This window comes from Melanaphis sacchari, unplaced genomic scaffold (assembly GCF_002803265.2).
Source record: "Melanaphis sacchari strain LSU unplaced genomic scaffold, SCAv2.0 Contig41_pilon_pilon, whole genome shotgun sequence".
NCBI lineage: Eukaryota > Metazoa > Arthropoda > Insecta > Hemiptera > Aphididae > Melanaphis > Melanaphis sacchari.
In genome coordinates, this window is record NW_020271269.1 from 1471210 (window position 1) to 1485606 (window position 14397).

Consider the following 14397-nt stretch of genomic DNA (forward strand, 5'->3'; position numbering starts at 1 on the left):
TCGATCATGAATCGATCAGTCAGGATTTCGTCTTCTATGTAGGTATACACTGCAGATATATTCCACGAATTACGAGTGGTTTGCTATCGTCGCGCGCCGTACATCATCATATAGTTTCGGAAACAGCGAGAGAACGAAACGCATTTAACCACTGCGGTTACTATTTTTTTTTTATGCTCACCGCGGCCCATGGCGCCAAGCTATCGGACCACCGCTGTATCATTACTCGCCCTCCCCCTCATCATCGCAGTCTCATAATATTGGTACGACTATTACGTGCACGCGTATATGGCGGATGTACCTTATGAGCATACCTACTTCGTCCTCGGCGACAGGGCACGCACTGAAAAACGTTACCTACGTCGTTATATTATTACTGTTATTATTATTACTATTACTATATATTGTTCTTATTTTTTGTAATTCTTTTCGGGGGATTTATAATGTCGGGTTTCCGCGCGGGGACCGGATGCTGTTGATCGTTGTTTAGTACATGTGTGTGTCTGTGTCTGTGTGTAAACATGCAGGATGTGTAGGTATGTAACGTGGGAAATGTACGTGTTGGTCGTAGTCCGCCAGCGGTTGACTGGGCCGACGACGCCGCCGCCACCGCCGCCGAAGTAACAGCAACGGCGGCTACGGCGACGGCGACGACAGTAGACACGACGATATGCAAATGAACGTGAAATGTAAATACAAATAATAATATATAGGCATTGGGCGATTCTTTTAACAGTAAACAGTCTCGAAAAGTATTCACGTTGTTGTGTAGCCGAGTAGGTACTAACACTAAGTACCTACTTATATTATTTATATATTTTTCACATAAGTCAAGGTTTAATCTACGAAACGACGTTTTAAAAAAAATGTGTTTCATCTAGTTAATTTTAACCTTTTAAACGACGAAATAACGTTGTAACATTTTTTTTTAAATGTCGTTTCATAACCACAATTACTTATGTAAAAAATATATTTTCAAAAACATTATTAGCATATTTTTTCAGATTACTACTATAGTGCAGTTTACTGTTGAACAAATCGCTCAGTGTAAGTACATACTACGCATGGTGTTGGTGCACGCGTCCGTGCAGAAAGAGAGACTGTTAAACGTTAACGAACACTTCCCATTTCGTCCACTTGATGTTAATGACGCGTGTTTCAATTATTGTGCAGTAGCAATAACAAAATAATAATTATAATGAGGCATTCTCGTACGTCTGTAGCTACTTCAAAAAAAAAAAAAAAAAAAAACGTTGAATGACACATTATTTTTGAAATCCTATTTATTTTTTTCACTGTAATGATATGCGCGTGGAGACAACGAATTGAAAATGACTCAACGTGCGTTCGAATATTATGTTTAGATGCTACGGTTCGGGAAAGTTAAGTTTTTCCCCCGTGAAGTGTTCTAAACTGCGCGTGGCCCCTATACACGACTTCATACTTACGTACTCGTCGTTATATTATCTTTCGAACGTCGCAATTTCCGTGACTTTACCTACAACTGCAGTATATTTATATATTATACATATTATAGGGTCACTGCAGTTACGTATAATACGTTTACGATATAGAAAGCGCGCGTAAAATTAATTGCGTTTATTATATATATTACGCTATGCTCTCCGGTGCAGTGCAATGGTATCGTCCTAATAGTATGCCACGGCGGGATCTAATATTACTATTATGCTAATTTCGTTTTTGTGATTTTTTTTTTTTTTTTTTTGCAGACGGACGTCGTGAAAGTGACATGTGACGAGTGGACGCGAGGATTACGAGAAATCATCGTTGCAGTGGTGTTGGCCTCGCGAGAGAACGCCACCGCGAAGTGTTGTTGTTTTTCGTCTCGTCCGAACCCATAAAAATACGAACGTTTAACAACTCTTGGTATAATATGATATACTATGAGACTTTATACCGCACAAACGATACTCTCGAATGCAGCCGACAATTATACCGGCAATATAAAATTATTATTATTATCGTACAGTTCGCGTAGTTGGCGTATTTTTAGCGGCGGCAGCGGCGGCGGACGCTTTGTGCGTATAACTGCATTCTGCATTCTACGTAAAGGTGTCGCGAACAGGGTGATTCTTTTAATGCGAATTCTTAGGAAAACATTAAAAGTAAATATATTTAGTACGCAAAAAACGTAAAACAGTATATTATATGATTGTAAGCGTTTAAAAAAAAAAGAAATTGAAAAAAATACGTTTTTTTAATTCTTTAAATTTCCTTAGTTGTTGTTGCGCGTTCGCCGTAAAAGAATCAATAAGTAAACGAGAGATCTAACGCACATCGATCTGTCCCAGTAAATACAATTTAGAAAATTCTATTATAACTTGAAACACCCCTATTTCAGTGCCGCTCGCGAGTGCGCGTTAATTACGAGTCACGTGGCTCGCGTTATTGTGAATAATACTTTGTATAGACTATTAGCGTGTGTTGTAAAAAAAAATAAAAAAAATATTGATCGTCTATTCGATCATCGTATTTTATGTACATATTATATACTATAATATAATCCACCAAGCTGCACCTGTGATCTCTGTTTGTAGACGATTTTCGTAGGAAAAGCCTTACAGTGTAATATATAAATCTTATCGTATCATATAAGTCAAATTATATTATTATTATTATTATTATTATTATTGTTTAGTTAATAATTATTACGAACTACCGTCCATATTATTCTTGTTTAATTATTTTTAATCATTAAATATTATTGTAATCGAATTTGTTGATTTTTATATATATATATTTTTTTTTTATTCGTCAAACATATTTTTATACGTTTATACTGTATACCTACATTTTCAACACGCGACTATTATGTATTATGTATTATGCGTATATTAATCATCGCGTGCGAAAAAATAAATTATTCTAAACAAACGCATGCGCGATAAGTATACGATATTATTACGGCTGGTCAAGTGCAATTTATATAGAAGGACATGCGCGTAATGTTTTATCGATGATAACATAATATTATATATTATAATGTTATTAATTATTATGTTATATTATGCGTGCGACATCATTAGCCAATGTTATTATTATTCTTGTTATTGTAATTATTATTGTTCATTATTACATATTATTCTTTTAGCATTTTGTACATTTTCGTGTGTAAAAAAAAAAAACTCGACCAAAAAACTATTTTAATAGATCGATTTATATAAATATAGTGACAATTATTTTAAACTGTAAACACCACGTGTACAGGTATATATTATAATATAATTACATAGTTTTGGAAATAAATGTCAAAAAGCGAATGAGTCAGATGAAAAAAAAAAAAAATTAAGCCTTTTTCTTTTTTTTTTTTTATTCCCTTTAACCGCTCGTACGTAGTTATCTACCTATACTAACGCAGTACCTACCTATCTACCTACCTACAGCAGCTAAAACAGGACCTATAACCCGGTCGATGCGGTTATCGATGCGAGTCGTCGATGACGTCTCGTCCGATGGAGCTGCAGTCGATATGCACAACAAAATAGTCGGTCGTACGACGTATCGTAGCACGTAGGTATATACACTATACCGTCTATATACCTGTGTACCTACCTAATATTGTTACCGTGTGTATAATATACTTATCGCCGGTCGGCGTATTGGTGGTCGACCAATGTATTTATCATTATTATTACGTCCCGGCAACGGACGACCCGCGTGCGGTGCACAAGCCGGTAACCGGTAATTACGATTACCGTCATCGCGTCCACGACAGCAAGTGACTAATAATAATATTATTTCGGTGATTTGTCAAATACCGGCGATAGTGCACGTCGTATACCTACGGTTTTCGTTTGGATTTTCTACGGCTCGGCGGCGGGGTTAATGGCGTTCGTGAGGACGATAAACAAACGATTCGTGGCACTAAATTATTTTAATACCACGCGCGTACAATAATAATAATAATAATAATAATAAAAATAATAAAAAAAATAATATACACGATATCATATAATATTATAATAAATAAGAAAATGAAACGGGATCGCGCGACGTGTGACGTCTCTGCCACGATAAAGATTATGAACCCGTTAATGACTCCGGCCCGGCGGGAAAAGCGTGCCCATAACCGTTGTCCGTGTGGCCGGTGTAGGTATTTGATCGTTATACCGAACACGTATAGTTTTAGTGTGTCACCCCACATTTTAACTCGTACTGCATGATAACATTATTGTGTTCAACGGCGGCATTGATATAATATTTAAATTCGGATCGGTACTCTTGCCTACCTATTTCATATTATTGTCTATGGGCATCACGTGTTCTGAAGTGCGTTGTCTGTGTGACGCGTCAGGTTTTCGTACAATTAATATATCATTGCGGCGCACTGCGATACAGTTGAAATCGGTCGTGTAACGGCAAATACAATAATAATTGTCGTTAGTTTTCAAGTAATGCACTGGCAAAAATGACAGTTATCTCCCCCTCCCCAATGAAAACCTAAGTCCTAAATGAATTTTATGGATATCGTCCGCGGATAAAACAACATTATTGCGTATTAGAAATATTGTCAGATGAAATCGCTTTATATTCTTACTGAAGTCATTGATTTTCCACGAAGTGAACTGTAACCACCTGCTATAATTTAAAAAAATCAGCATAGCAGTAAAATGCTAAAAATTTTGCACTGGTTGTACGCTTGTCACTCGGAACACACACGACACACCCCCTATCAAATACAATAATTTATTTAAGTATTTAATAAAATAGAATATATCTTTATTACCCAATTAAACAACCCACTAAAGTTTTTATTAATAACGACAGGCTTAATCAATGGATATTGCAATAATTATGATTTGCTCCGTGATCATAATATATAATATTATAAGCTTTAACTAGGGCTGAAATTTCTATACAATTTGCATTGTTTTCCGAAGTCGTTTAACATGCGCAATGTGCATCGTATATCATTTTGTTTCACCTGTATTTTTCAATCAGAATATTTTATACCTAATTTTTGAAAGTAAAACATTCCTATAGAATTTAACATAAAAATCCGATTTTAAAATCTTATTTTACTATTTTTTTTTTCATAAAAAAAGTAACTTTAACAAGATTTTCATGTATGAATTTTTTGTTTATCTACGAATATAATATCTGTTATTATTATTTTTAATCATAATTTTTCTGCTGGTAAATAAAACATGAATAATTCTTCTTTACGGATTAAAATTTAGCGCTTTCAACTGACCGTATCGTACAATAACAATTTGTAATTCCAATTAAACGTATAGGTAAGGTTAAAGATACACGTGACACGCAAGCAGTCAAATAATTTTTTTAACTCTGTTGTGTGGTATTTCAATGATTAGCAATATTAGCGGTTTGGTCATGAGTCATAATATTTAATGTAGCTTAAAAGCGAACAAAACGGACGCGAAAACACTACAAACCGGCTGACGATAAGACGTTTCGTAAATACGAGCGGATTCAATAGGTAATATCGTACGGTTTTAAGGTATATTATAATAATAATAATAATAATATACACACACACACATATCGTGTCGGCGCGAAAACGAAATGAACGCGGATTCGACGATGGCGGCTGCGATAATTATAATGGTCCGCCGGAGGACCGCATTCTCGGTGAAATATAATAATTGTTTGTTCGTTTTTGACTGTTTTCAGTTTCGGGACACATTCCACTTGAAGTCGAAAATCGAAACGACCAGCAGCCCGACCGTGCATACTCGTATACAGGACGCAGTTCGTCCGTACGCGCATTAACACGTCTTCTACTCTGCGCGACTATGGTTTAGCGACTGTTTGCCCTGTACACAACACCTTACATTGTATCGAGTAAATAATATTTAACACGTATACTATGTGCGTGCAGCATACGTCGTCCGAGAGAGTGTTGATGTATATTGTATATTGTATTATGTTGCGATCGTAATATGTTATTATATTAATCCTCACCTTCCTGTCCAGCATACGGCGAACGCGTTTAAACGCGACGTTATATCGCTCGAGCACTTAGTATATAGGGAGTTAACCTGCGATTGCGCTTAGAATTACTATTTTTTATACCGATTGCGCTGTATACATTTTAAGGTCGGTAGACGAATTTATTGCACTCAAAACGTTTTAAAATATGCAATGAAAACTTATTAGTTAGTTATAATTATATAATAAATGAATACACACATCGATTATAGTCAGATTTTAAAAGAACCGTTTCACTTTCATCAGATAATACGTTTTAAGGACACGATTTAACTGTACGAGCTCCACTTAATTCCATTTCATTTTTTGATTTAATACGTTTTCGAAACTTAAAATCATCGAGAAGTAACAACGGTTTACCTTTTTCGCGAAGAGCTTGCTTAAAACAATCCATATTGTAATGTCAAACAACTCAAAATAATACCAAACAACAAGATATAAGTAACGGTTATATCATCAATGTGTTATCCTATATCATATAGCATATAATATATGTTGTGCAATAATACAATTAGGCTGATAAATATCCAAAAATAATGAAATCTTATTTTCATCTATCACTCAAATTCATACTTGTACGATCAAATGTGCGTAATAATAATAATAATAATAATTCGTATAAAATATATTTTAACCAGTCACTTAAACCAGTAATAAATTAATCAATAAATAAGTTTTTAATTTTTAAGCATTGTTGTGTTTAGATTGTTTATGCCGATGTTAATGGAATTATATTGATTAATAATATTTTTAATTTTCATATCTGAAGATAGGAAAATTTAAATACAAGCGCAATTGGTACACTGGCTCTAAACAAAAACGTTGTTTTAGGCGCAATTGGTCCATGTCCTTAATACCAGCTAATGACGCGTGATTTGATTTATATTTTCGCAGACCTTTTAAAGAAAAAATGTTCAACAAATTGTTATTGAAGCGTATGTGAGTGCCGTGTTTTACTATAATAACATTAGCTTACTCTGAACTGACAGGTGTACATGTCATAATAGTACAACCAATAAATTAACAGATTAATAACAGGTAGATATAGCATGGTTAATTTTAAAGACCAAATAGTGAACCACCTTCAATATGCCGACTCGAGCGTGAATGCCCGCGCGACTTTCTAATTTAATTTATTTGTTATTAATTATGATTTCTCATTATTTTCTACACTATTAATATTTAGTTTTGGTTTACTGGTAGATCACCGCATATAAATATATAATTGTAGTAATGTTGTAAATATTATTATCTCTAGTTATATATGTAACTTGACGCCTGTTGGCTATTGTTATCGACGTTAAAATTATATTATATAATCAATAAGTTCAGATGGCATTGTCAAAAAACTTATAATGAAAATTGGCTACTTGAGTCTAAAAGCTTCCTTAGAAGTTGATGATCAGAGAATAACTTTTACTACAATAATAAATAAAACATATCTTTATAAAATCAATATACCAACATTCTTCGATCTGCTAAGCACCTAAAATAAACTAGGTTAGGTTAACTCTAAAAAAAAGTCATTCGCCCATCATCCTCTAAAATTAAACCTCTGATTCTGAAAATATATTTTAAAGTTGTTATTTAGTTTTTTTAAAAAAAGATAACGATTATCATCTCCTTTGTGACATCAATTACTTTTGTTGACGATTATTTTTTGATAGTTCTCTTGGATTTTTCTTGCAGCTCTTAAGCAAAATTTTCATCATTACCCTGGTCGCGGAATATTTAGAAGAAAAAAATGTAATCATTGTAGTAAAACAGAGATACATCAGTTTAAACCAATAAATTCACTTCTCAGTGATTCGGCCAAAACTAAAATGCATATTTATCTATACAAATATACTACCATCTAAATAAATTTGCTTACAATGACTTTACTGCAATATGTCATATTGTTATAGCAGCTCTTTATATCACGAATTAATAACCAGCTTAAATGTCTTAAATCAAATGATAACGGTGTAGCGTACTCGCGTCTACTCGTATGTGTAATATGTTACACGTCTAAACCTTAAGTACAATTATCCAAGTCTTAAATGACCGTGAACTCGAATACACGGGTTCTTCTTTTGGTTTTACTCAGGCCGTGATGATAACGGAGAGGGATTTTCAAAAATCGATTTCTTAAGAGATTTCTTTAGATTGTAAAAATGTTGTTCGTTTTTCGCGTACATTGACGTAGGTAGCTGGATGTAATACGTAGTTGTGAATTGTGATATTGTACGAACCATCATGCTCGTTTTACGCTATGACGGAAACGTAGTAAAAAGTTTAATAATAATGTATTCACACACTATTATTTATGCAGGTTGTCTATTTTTTTTTTCGCAGTGTTTGCGCTTTCTCGCCTATTCCAACTCCATATGATGGAATATCGCTTCCTACATAAACCATTTAAATTTTAAATCGTAATTTATCATACGATTTTAATAAAATAATTTGATTTTTTAAAATGTTCACACAAAAACTGGTTAGCTCGGATTTAATATATTTTCTTTTGATCTAGCTTATGGAAACCAACAAATAAAAAAATAAAAAACAACATAACGTGACTCTTTGTTGTGTCAAAAAATAATTGTCCAAAATCAAATAATGCGAACAAAATATCTTCTTGGAAACACCCTCTATGCACTGTGTGCATGTATATCGTTTTAGTTAGTCCATATTTGCGACGACGTAAGAATGAACAAAAAAACACCAATAATATACGGTATGACAACGACAACAACAACGACGACGGCGGAAAATGACATCGCCGTCGTGTCCGCGTCCGCGCGCGGTGAACGTTGCACGATTTCCAATGGTGGATTTATGGGCCGCGTGTTTTCGAGTAAGCGCCGTAAAAAAAAAAAAAAAATAAATAATAACAAAAAGAGGTAAAAATGAAATGCTGTCGGCGTAATAGGTATATAATAACACCGTGTCTATGTATAGACTCTGAGCGGCGTGCGCATACGGAAGGAAAACCATATTACCTATATTATTATTTTTAATACAAAATGAAAATAACGCGGTCGTCGTCGTGGAGGTATAATATTGTATTAATATCTATAGAATAAGGTATAGTATATATGATACAGTAACACGCTGTATAGGTACACTATGCCCATGTACCTAATACCTATCTATATTATATATATATATATGTACGTGTACGAACTATATGATATACTTTACGCAGGAGCCGTATACTGCAGCTCCGTGGAGATCGACGCATAATATGATAATATGTTATACTATTATAATAATATATATTATATTACGTCTTGTCATCGTCGTCGTCGTCGTCGAACACGCCGAGGAAAAGGAAATGCATGTACATACACTGCCGTGTACATATATATATATATATGTAAAAGTATTTCCTTCCATTTTGTTTTTCGCGTCATCACGACCTGATCCGGAGCGCAGCCTCTCTAGCGATATATTATTATTATTATTATACGACAGCGCGACCCGTCAGAGGTTCCAAGCCGGGCTACCGGGCTCGACTCGCGGTGGAGATCATATTATGCATATATAATGTACATATATAAGTGTGTGTGTGTGTGTGTGAGTGCACTGTGCAGTAGGGCCAAGTCTTCGCGTCATCGTGACCAGACGACATCACGGTTGCCGAGCACTGCTGCACAATAATATTGTAATAACGTACATTTACGTACACGATTGCTGCTGCTGTTGACGGAAATATACGTAAATAGTGCTTCATTGTAGCTGAATAATAATAAAAATATGATATTATATTATATACAAACACAATATAACATTATAACGTGAGTACGTGACATTAGCATTTTATTATAAATGTCGTTTGATTTTGTGTTGTCAAAATCTAAATATCCAATACATAAAACGTAGGTTTCTGGTATACGCAGGATACGAATCGATATATTTATAAAGCGTCGTCGTATATAATATTATCATATGCGAATCTAGTACAATGTATGGTCATTGGTCAATCTACGAGAATTCCACGCTGTGATCATTGTATGCAAGGGAACATTGAACTATAAATGGTGGCAGATACGGAATTATATTATTCCAATCTGTACTTGTGGTCTTATGACGAATGAATAGCCACCGATTAGAGTAACCCACTGACGCATGCTATCTGTTTGTTTTTTTATTTAATTTATATTAGTTCAAAACATATCCACCCAACCACTATGTGCTCAGGTGACTAGAGGATAGTAATTTTAAGTCATAAAATAATTTTTTTTTTAAATATTTAAATATTTTTTAATTTTTAAGCGTTCTCATTTTTTTTATATTTTGAATGACAGTAGAGGTTTTTAATATTATGGTTTATTAGAGCAAAAATATTTTCTTAAAATTGTAATATAAAAAAATCAAATTTAAAAATAGTAGTTATAGTACATGTAAAGTACTTAATAATTATAATATAAATGATTAGAGTTTAAATGAGCGGATTATTACCTTTGAATTTAACATTTTGAGATGTACCTACGTGACATTCCATTCTACTCATAAAAAATTTAAATATTTGTTTTAAACTTAAACAACTATAAACATAATTACAACCCATGATTAATTGTTTAAAATCAAAATTTTGCGTATTAAAACTTTTAGAAAAATATTCTGCTTAGGATTATGAAATCAAACATGTTTGCTGTTGTTTAAAAAAGTAAAAACCGTAAAAGTAGTAAAAAATATAATTTTTTGATGTGGCCAGTGACCACTTTATTGATTATATACAAATGTTAACTATTTATATATATATATATATATGAACTCCTAAACCACATTTCTTTACAACTCAAAACTATGTGTATCTAATGATTATTAAAAAAAAATATGCGGATTACATTAAGTATACCGGGTTTTATAATTAGGTATGACTGTATGAGTTTATGACGATATTAATAATTTAGCGTTGCGATACAGTACAATAGCAATCGATTGGTTTTGTCGCAAGTATAAAATATATAGTTGAAATTATGTCTTTATGATATCCGTGTGTCACATGTAGTCATGCGTCGCCGTAGTCGTTGTAGTCAGAAAATAAATTAATAACTATTACTTCTAAACGACCACTCGTCGGCCATTGTGTTGTTAGTATGTATAAACGTATACAATAATTATACTCACACTTAGCGTTATTTTTCAATAAAATTATGTGTATAGTATAATATATATATATATATTGCGTTAATCGTGTACACATAAGTACAACTTGTACATAATTCTGTATCGTTCTACCATCGTCAAGTCCAAATCGCGTGCTGCTCGTATAATACACTTATATTCTACAGACACACACACACACACACACATATAACGTATAACAATAATAACAATATGTAATATATTGTTATAATATACGCCTTTCACGGCATTGAAGTTTGCGAGACGTCGACAGCTTTGTTATGTAATATCGAATGCGCATATAATGAGATTCGTTAACTTAACCGTTGCACATGCGGCACCGACCTAAAAGGATAAATAATATAATAGTAACACTTTACTATGTCGTACGGCTACAAAGTTTAACAGGTATCTACTATTATTCGATTACGCGTTTGACGATGTTTTATAAAAATTTATTTCAAAAGCATCGAGTCGCGATAGTTTGAATTAGAGCCAGATCAACGTAAACAACAACCAATAATGAAAAATATGTAATAGTTATGTAATATAGATTAAAACAAAAACATAATATTTTCCTTCAATAATGCAATTAATTAAAATCAAATTTTAGGAACTTTTTAATTTATTTAAAGACTATGAAACACGACTTTAAAGTTTAAACAAGATTTTTATGCAATCCGATATTAATATTCTTTCAACAAAATATATACATATTTAAGTCATCTACATGCATACGGTCACTATTGAAATTCAAGTGACTTTAAATATTGAATAGGTTAGGTATCAATGATAAGAGGTTTACACTTGCCACGTTATTAATCACAAGATTTTGTATCAATGACACCCTGTCAGTATTTAATTCAATCTTACTCGTCGACGTCTCAAAAAGTCAATTACTTAGTCAAACCATATCACAGTGTCACACCTTCTTTATCTGTAACAACAACAGCATAATGTCGACTATGGTAAATCGCTTTTTTATTGCCGAAATAAACGACTATACGAGTTACGGCGATGAGGTCACGAATGCTCTGCAGCTACTTACTAACTTTATCTCGTCCGTAATTATGACGGAATTAAGAGTTCCTATACACTTCCCAAATACAATGGTATTTGTGATGTGTTTTTCAATCTTTCAGTCTACAGTTTGAATTTCCAAGTTTGATGATTTGTGTGTAATAAACGCTGGTTATAAAACTTCAGCTTGCAATGTGTTCAAAAACTTGAATTCAGCCGCAGGTACGGCGCCAAGGGGGCAAGGTGGGGCTCTAGCTCCCCCAGAAAACAATTCAGCCCCTTCGTCAGCCCCCCCTACTAAAAAATATGTACGATATAATAAAGTCATAAAACATTATTTTTAAAAAAGCTACATCAGAGAATTTATGAAATATATACTTTTTAAAAATTAGTAATATTATGTAAATACTTTCGTGTTTTCGAAGATATGTGTTTTAAGTTTTTGTTGTTATAAAAACCGATTTAATGATATTCATATTTTATACACAAAAACCGAAGAATATTATTAACTTAATTTAATGTTTGTTATATACAAGTAAAAATATTTTTAGTTTACTTATTATTTTTAATATGTTTAATTAATACACTAATATTGTGTAAGAAGTTACTTAATAATTAATAAAAAGAAAGGATTTCTTTAAGTATCTACATTTTAATATATATCCATGAACTATTTTAACCTCCAAAATTCAACAAAAAATACAAAGTAGATTCTTTAATACATAATATTATACTGCGCAAATACCAATGTAAAAATGTATTGAACTAAAAACTTGAAATTTATTACCTAGTTAAATAATATTATTAGGTAGGTAATCATAAATTTTTATTTAAAAAAATATTATTCTTACTGATATTGATGCAATTTTATACATTTTTGTTAACTATTTTAACGTTTTAAGATTTTCAATCATTTACTGTCTGGTGCATAAACAGATATTGTGTAAAATATCAATATTTAGTTTATTTAATATATTTGACACTACTAAATAAATTGAATTTAGTATAGAATATAGATTATAATAATTTAATTAATGAAGTTTGAACAAATAACATCTTCAGTCTTTTTACGGTGGATTAACCTACTAGTATTATCTAATAAGGGAAAAATCTACTACAATTTTAATAAAATATGTTTTGAAATTTGTAAAATAAGAAAAAAATCTTAGCTCATGTAAAAAAAATATTTGCCCCGCTCTGCCCCCCCCTGAAAAAAAGTTCTAGTCCCGTGCTTGTTCAGCCGGCGTCAAGTGAATATTATGCGCTGCAGATACTCCTATATGTTCTTTATCCGTTTTAAAGTCCAAAAAAATAATAAATAATATTTACACGAAATTGAATATTATATATTTTGTGTGTTATTAAATGAAAAATGGGCTTGAGCATATTTGATGTATCGCTCTGTGTATAGTAACAAAACAATAAATAGTTTATAAGGTACATATTAAACTATAATATCTATTGCGGTATTGTATCGAATAGTTGAACAGTTATCACTCGCGTCGTATTTCTAATTCCAATTTGAATATTTATGGATACCGCGGTATCGGCAAAGCTCTTTGGAAATCCATCTGCAAGGAAGTTCTATACCGTGCGTGTAAACACCGCGGTTAAAAATATTTCGCGGAATTCGCGAGCGGTATATTTTTCATCGGCCAGTCTTGGGAAAACAATTATTGCTATCATTAATTTTCTCCCTACCGCGGTCCGAAAACGATTGTCGATCAAACAGTTTTCGCGTTACAATTTGCAAGTACATATTATAATATAATAGTGTTTTAGTAGTGTGCGGTGCGACGACATTCCGGTCTGTAGAATCAAGAAACTCGTCGCTCGTTTTCCGAAGATTAAATGAAGAAAGCCACGCGTCAAAGTAAGGTAAGACGCATATCAGTCACCCATAAATATTATATATTTTTCACAAGGCCTTTGAAAATGAGAATTCCTCGAGCATGCTTCTACAACAGTAAGTTATATACGATTAATTGTATTAATATTGACATAATATAGAATGCGATATAATATATGTACAATATACAACGTATTCACATTGACCGTACTATAATAATAATATCATATAAGACGCGTAAGTATAATATAATAAATCTGTAGTAAAATTATATATTATATATTTATGTATCAGTACTTTTTGTAACGGATCATTGAATAATTGCGTTTTTACCGGGTTGGCGTATTGATGCGAAAACCGTGAAATACGAAGCATTTGGCTCTAAAATGTAGTCCGTCTTGCATTGCGGTAAAATATTCAGCTATTATAAAAAGACAAACATA

The 14397-nt window shown here is 32.6% G+C and overlaps 1 protein-coding gene across 1 annotated transcript in view; it reads left to right on the plus strand.

The window, feature by feature from the left end:
* Nucleotides 1-2638, plus strand: part of LOC112597436 (neuronal PAS domain-containing protein 4A) — a 131486-nt gene extending 128848 nt beyond the window's left edge. Inside the window, exon 10 of the mRNA XM_025343481.1 lies at nt 1731-2638. Within this exon, the coding sequence (XP_025199266.1) occupies nt 1731-1756 (26 nt within the window). The 3' untranslated portion in view covers nt 1757-2638. The remainder of the gene's footprint in view (nt 1-1730) is intronic.
* The last annotated feature ends 11759 nt before the right edge of the window (nt 2639-14397 follow it).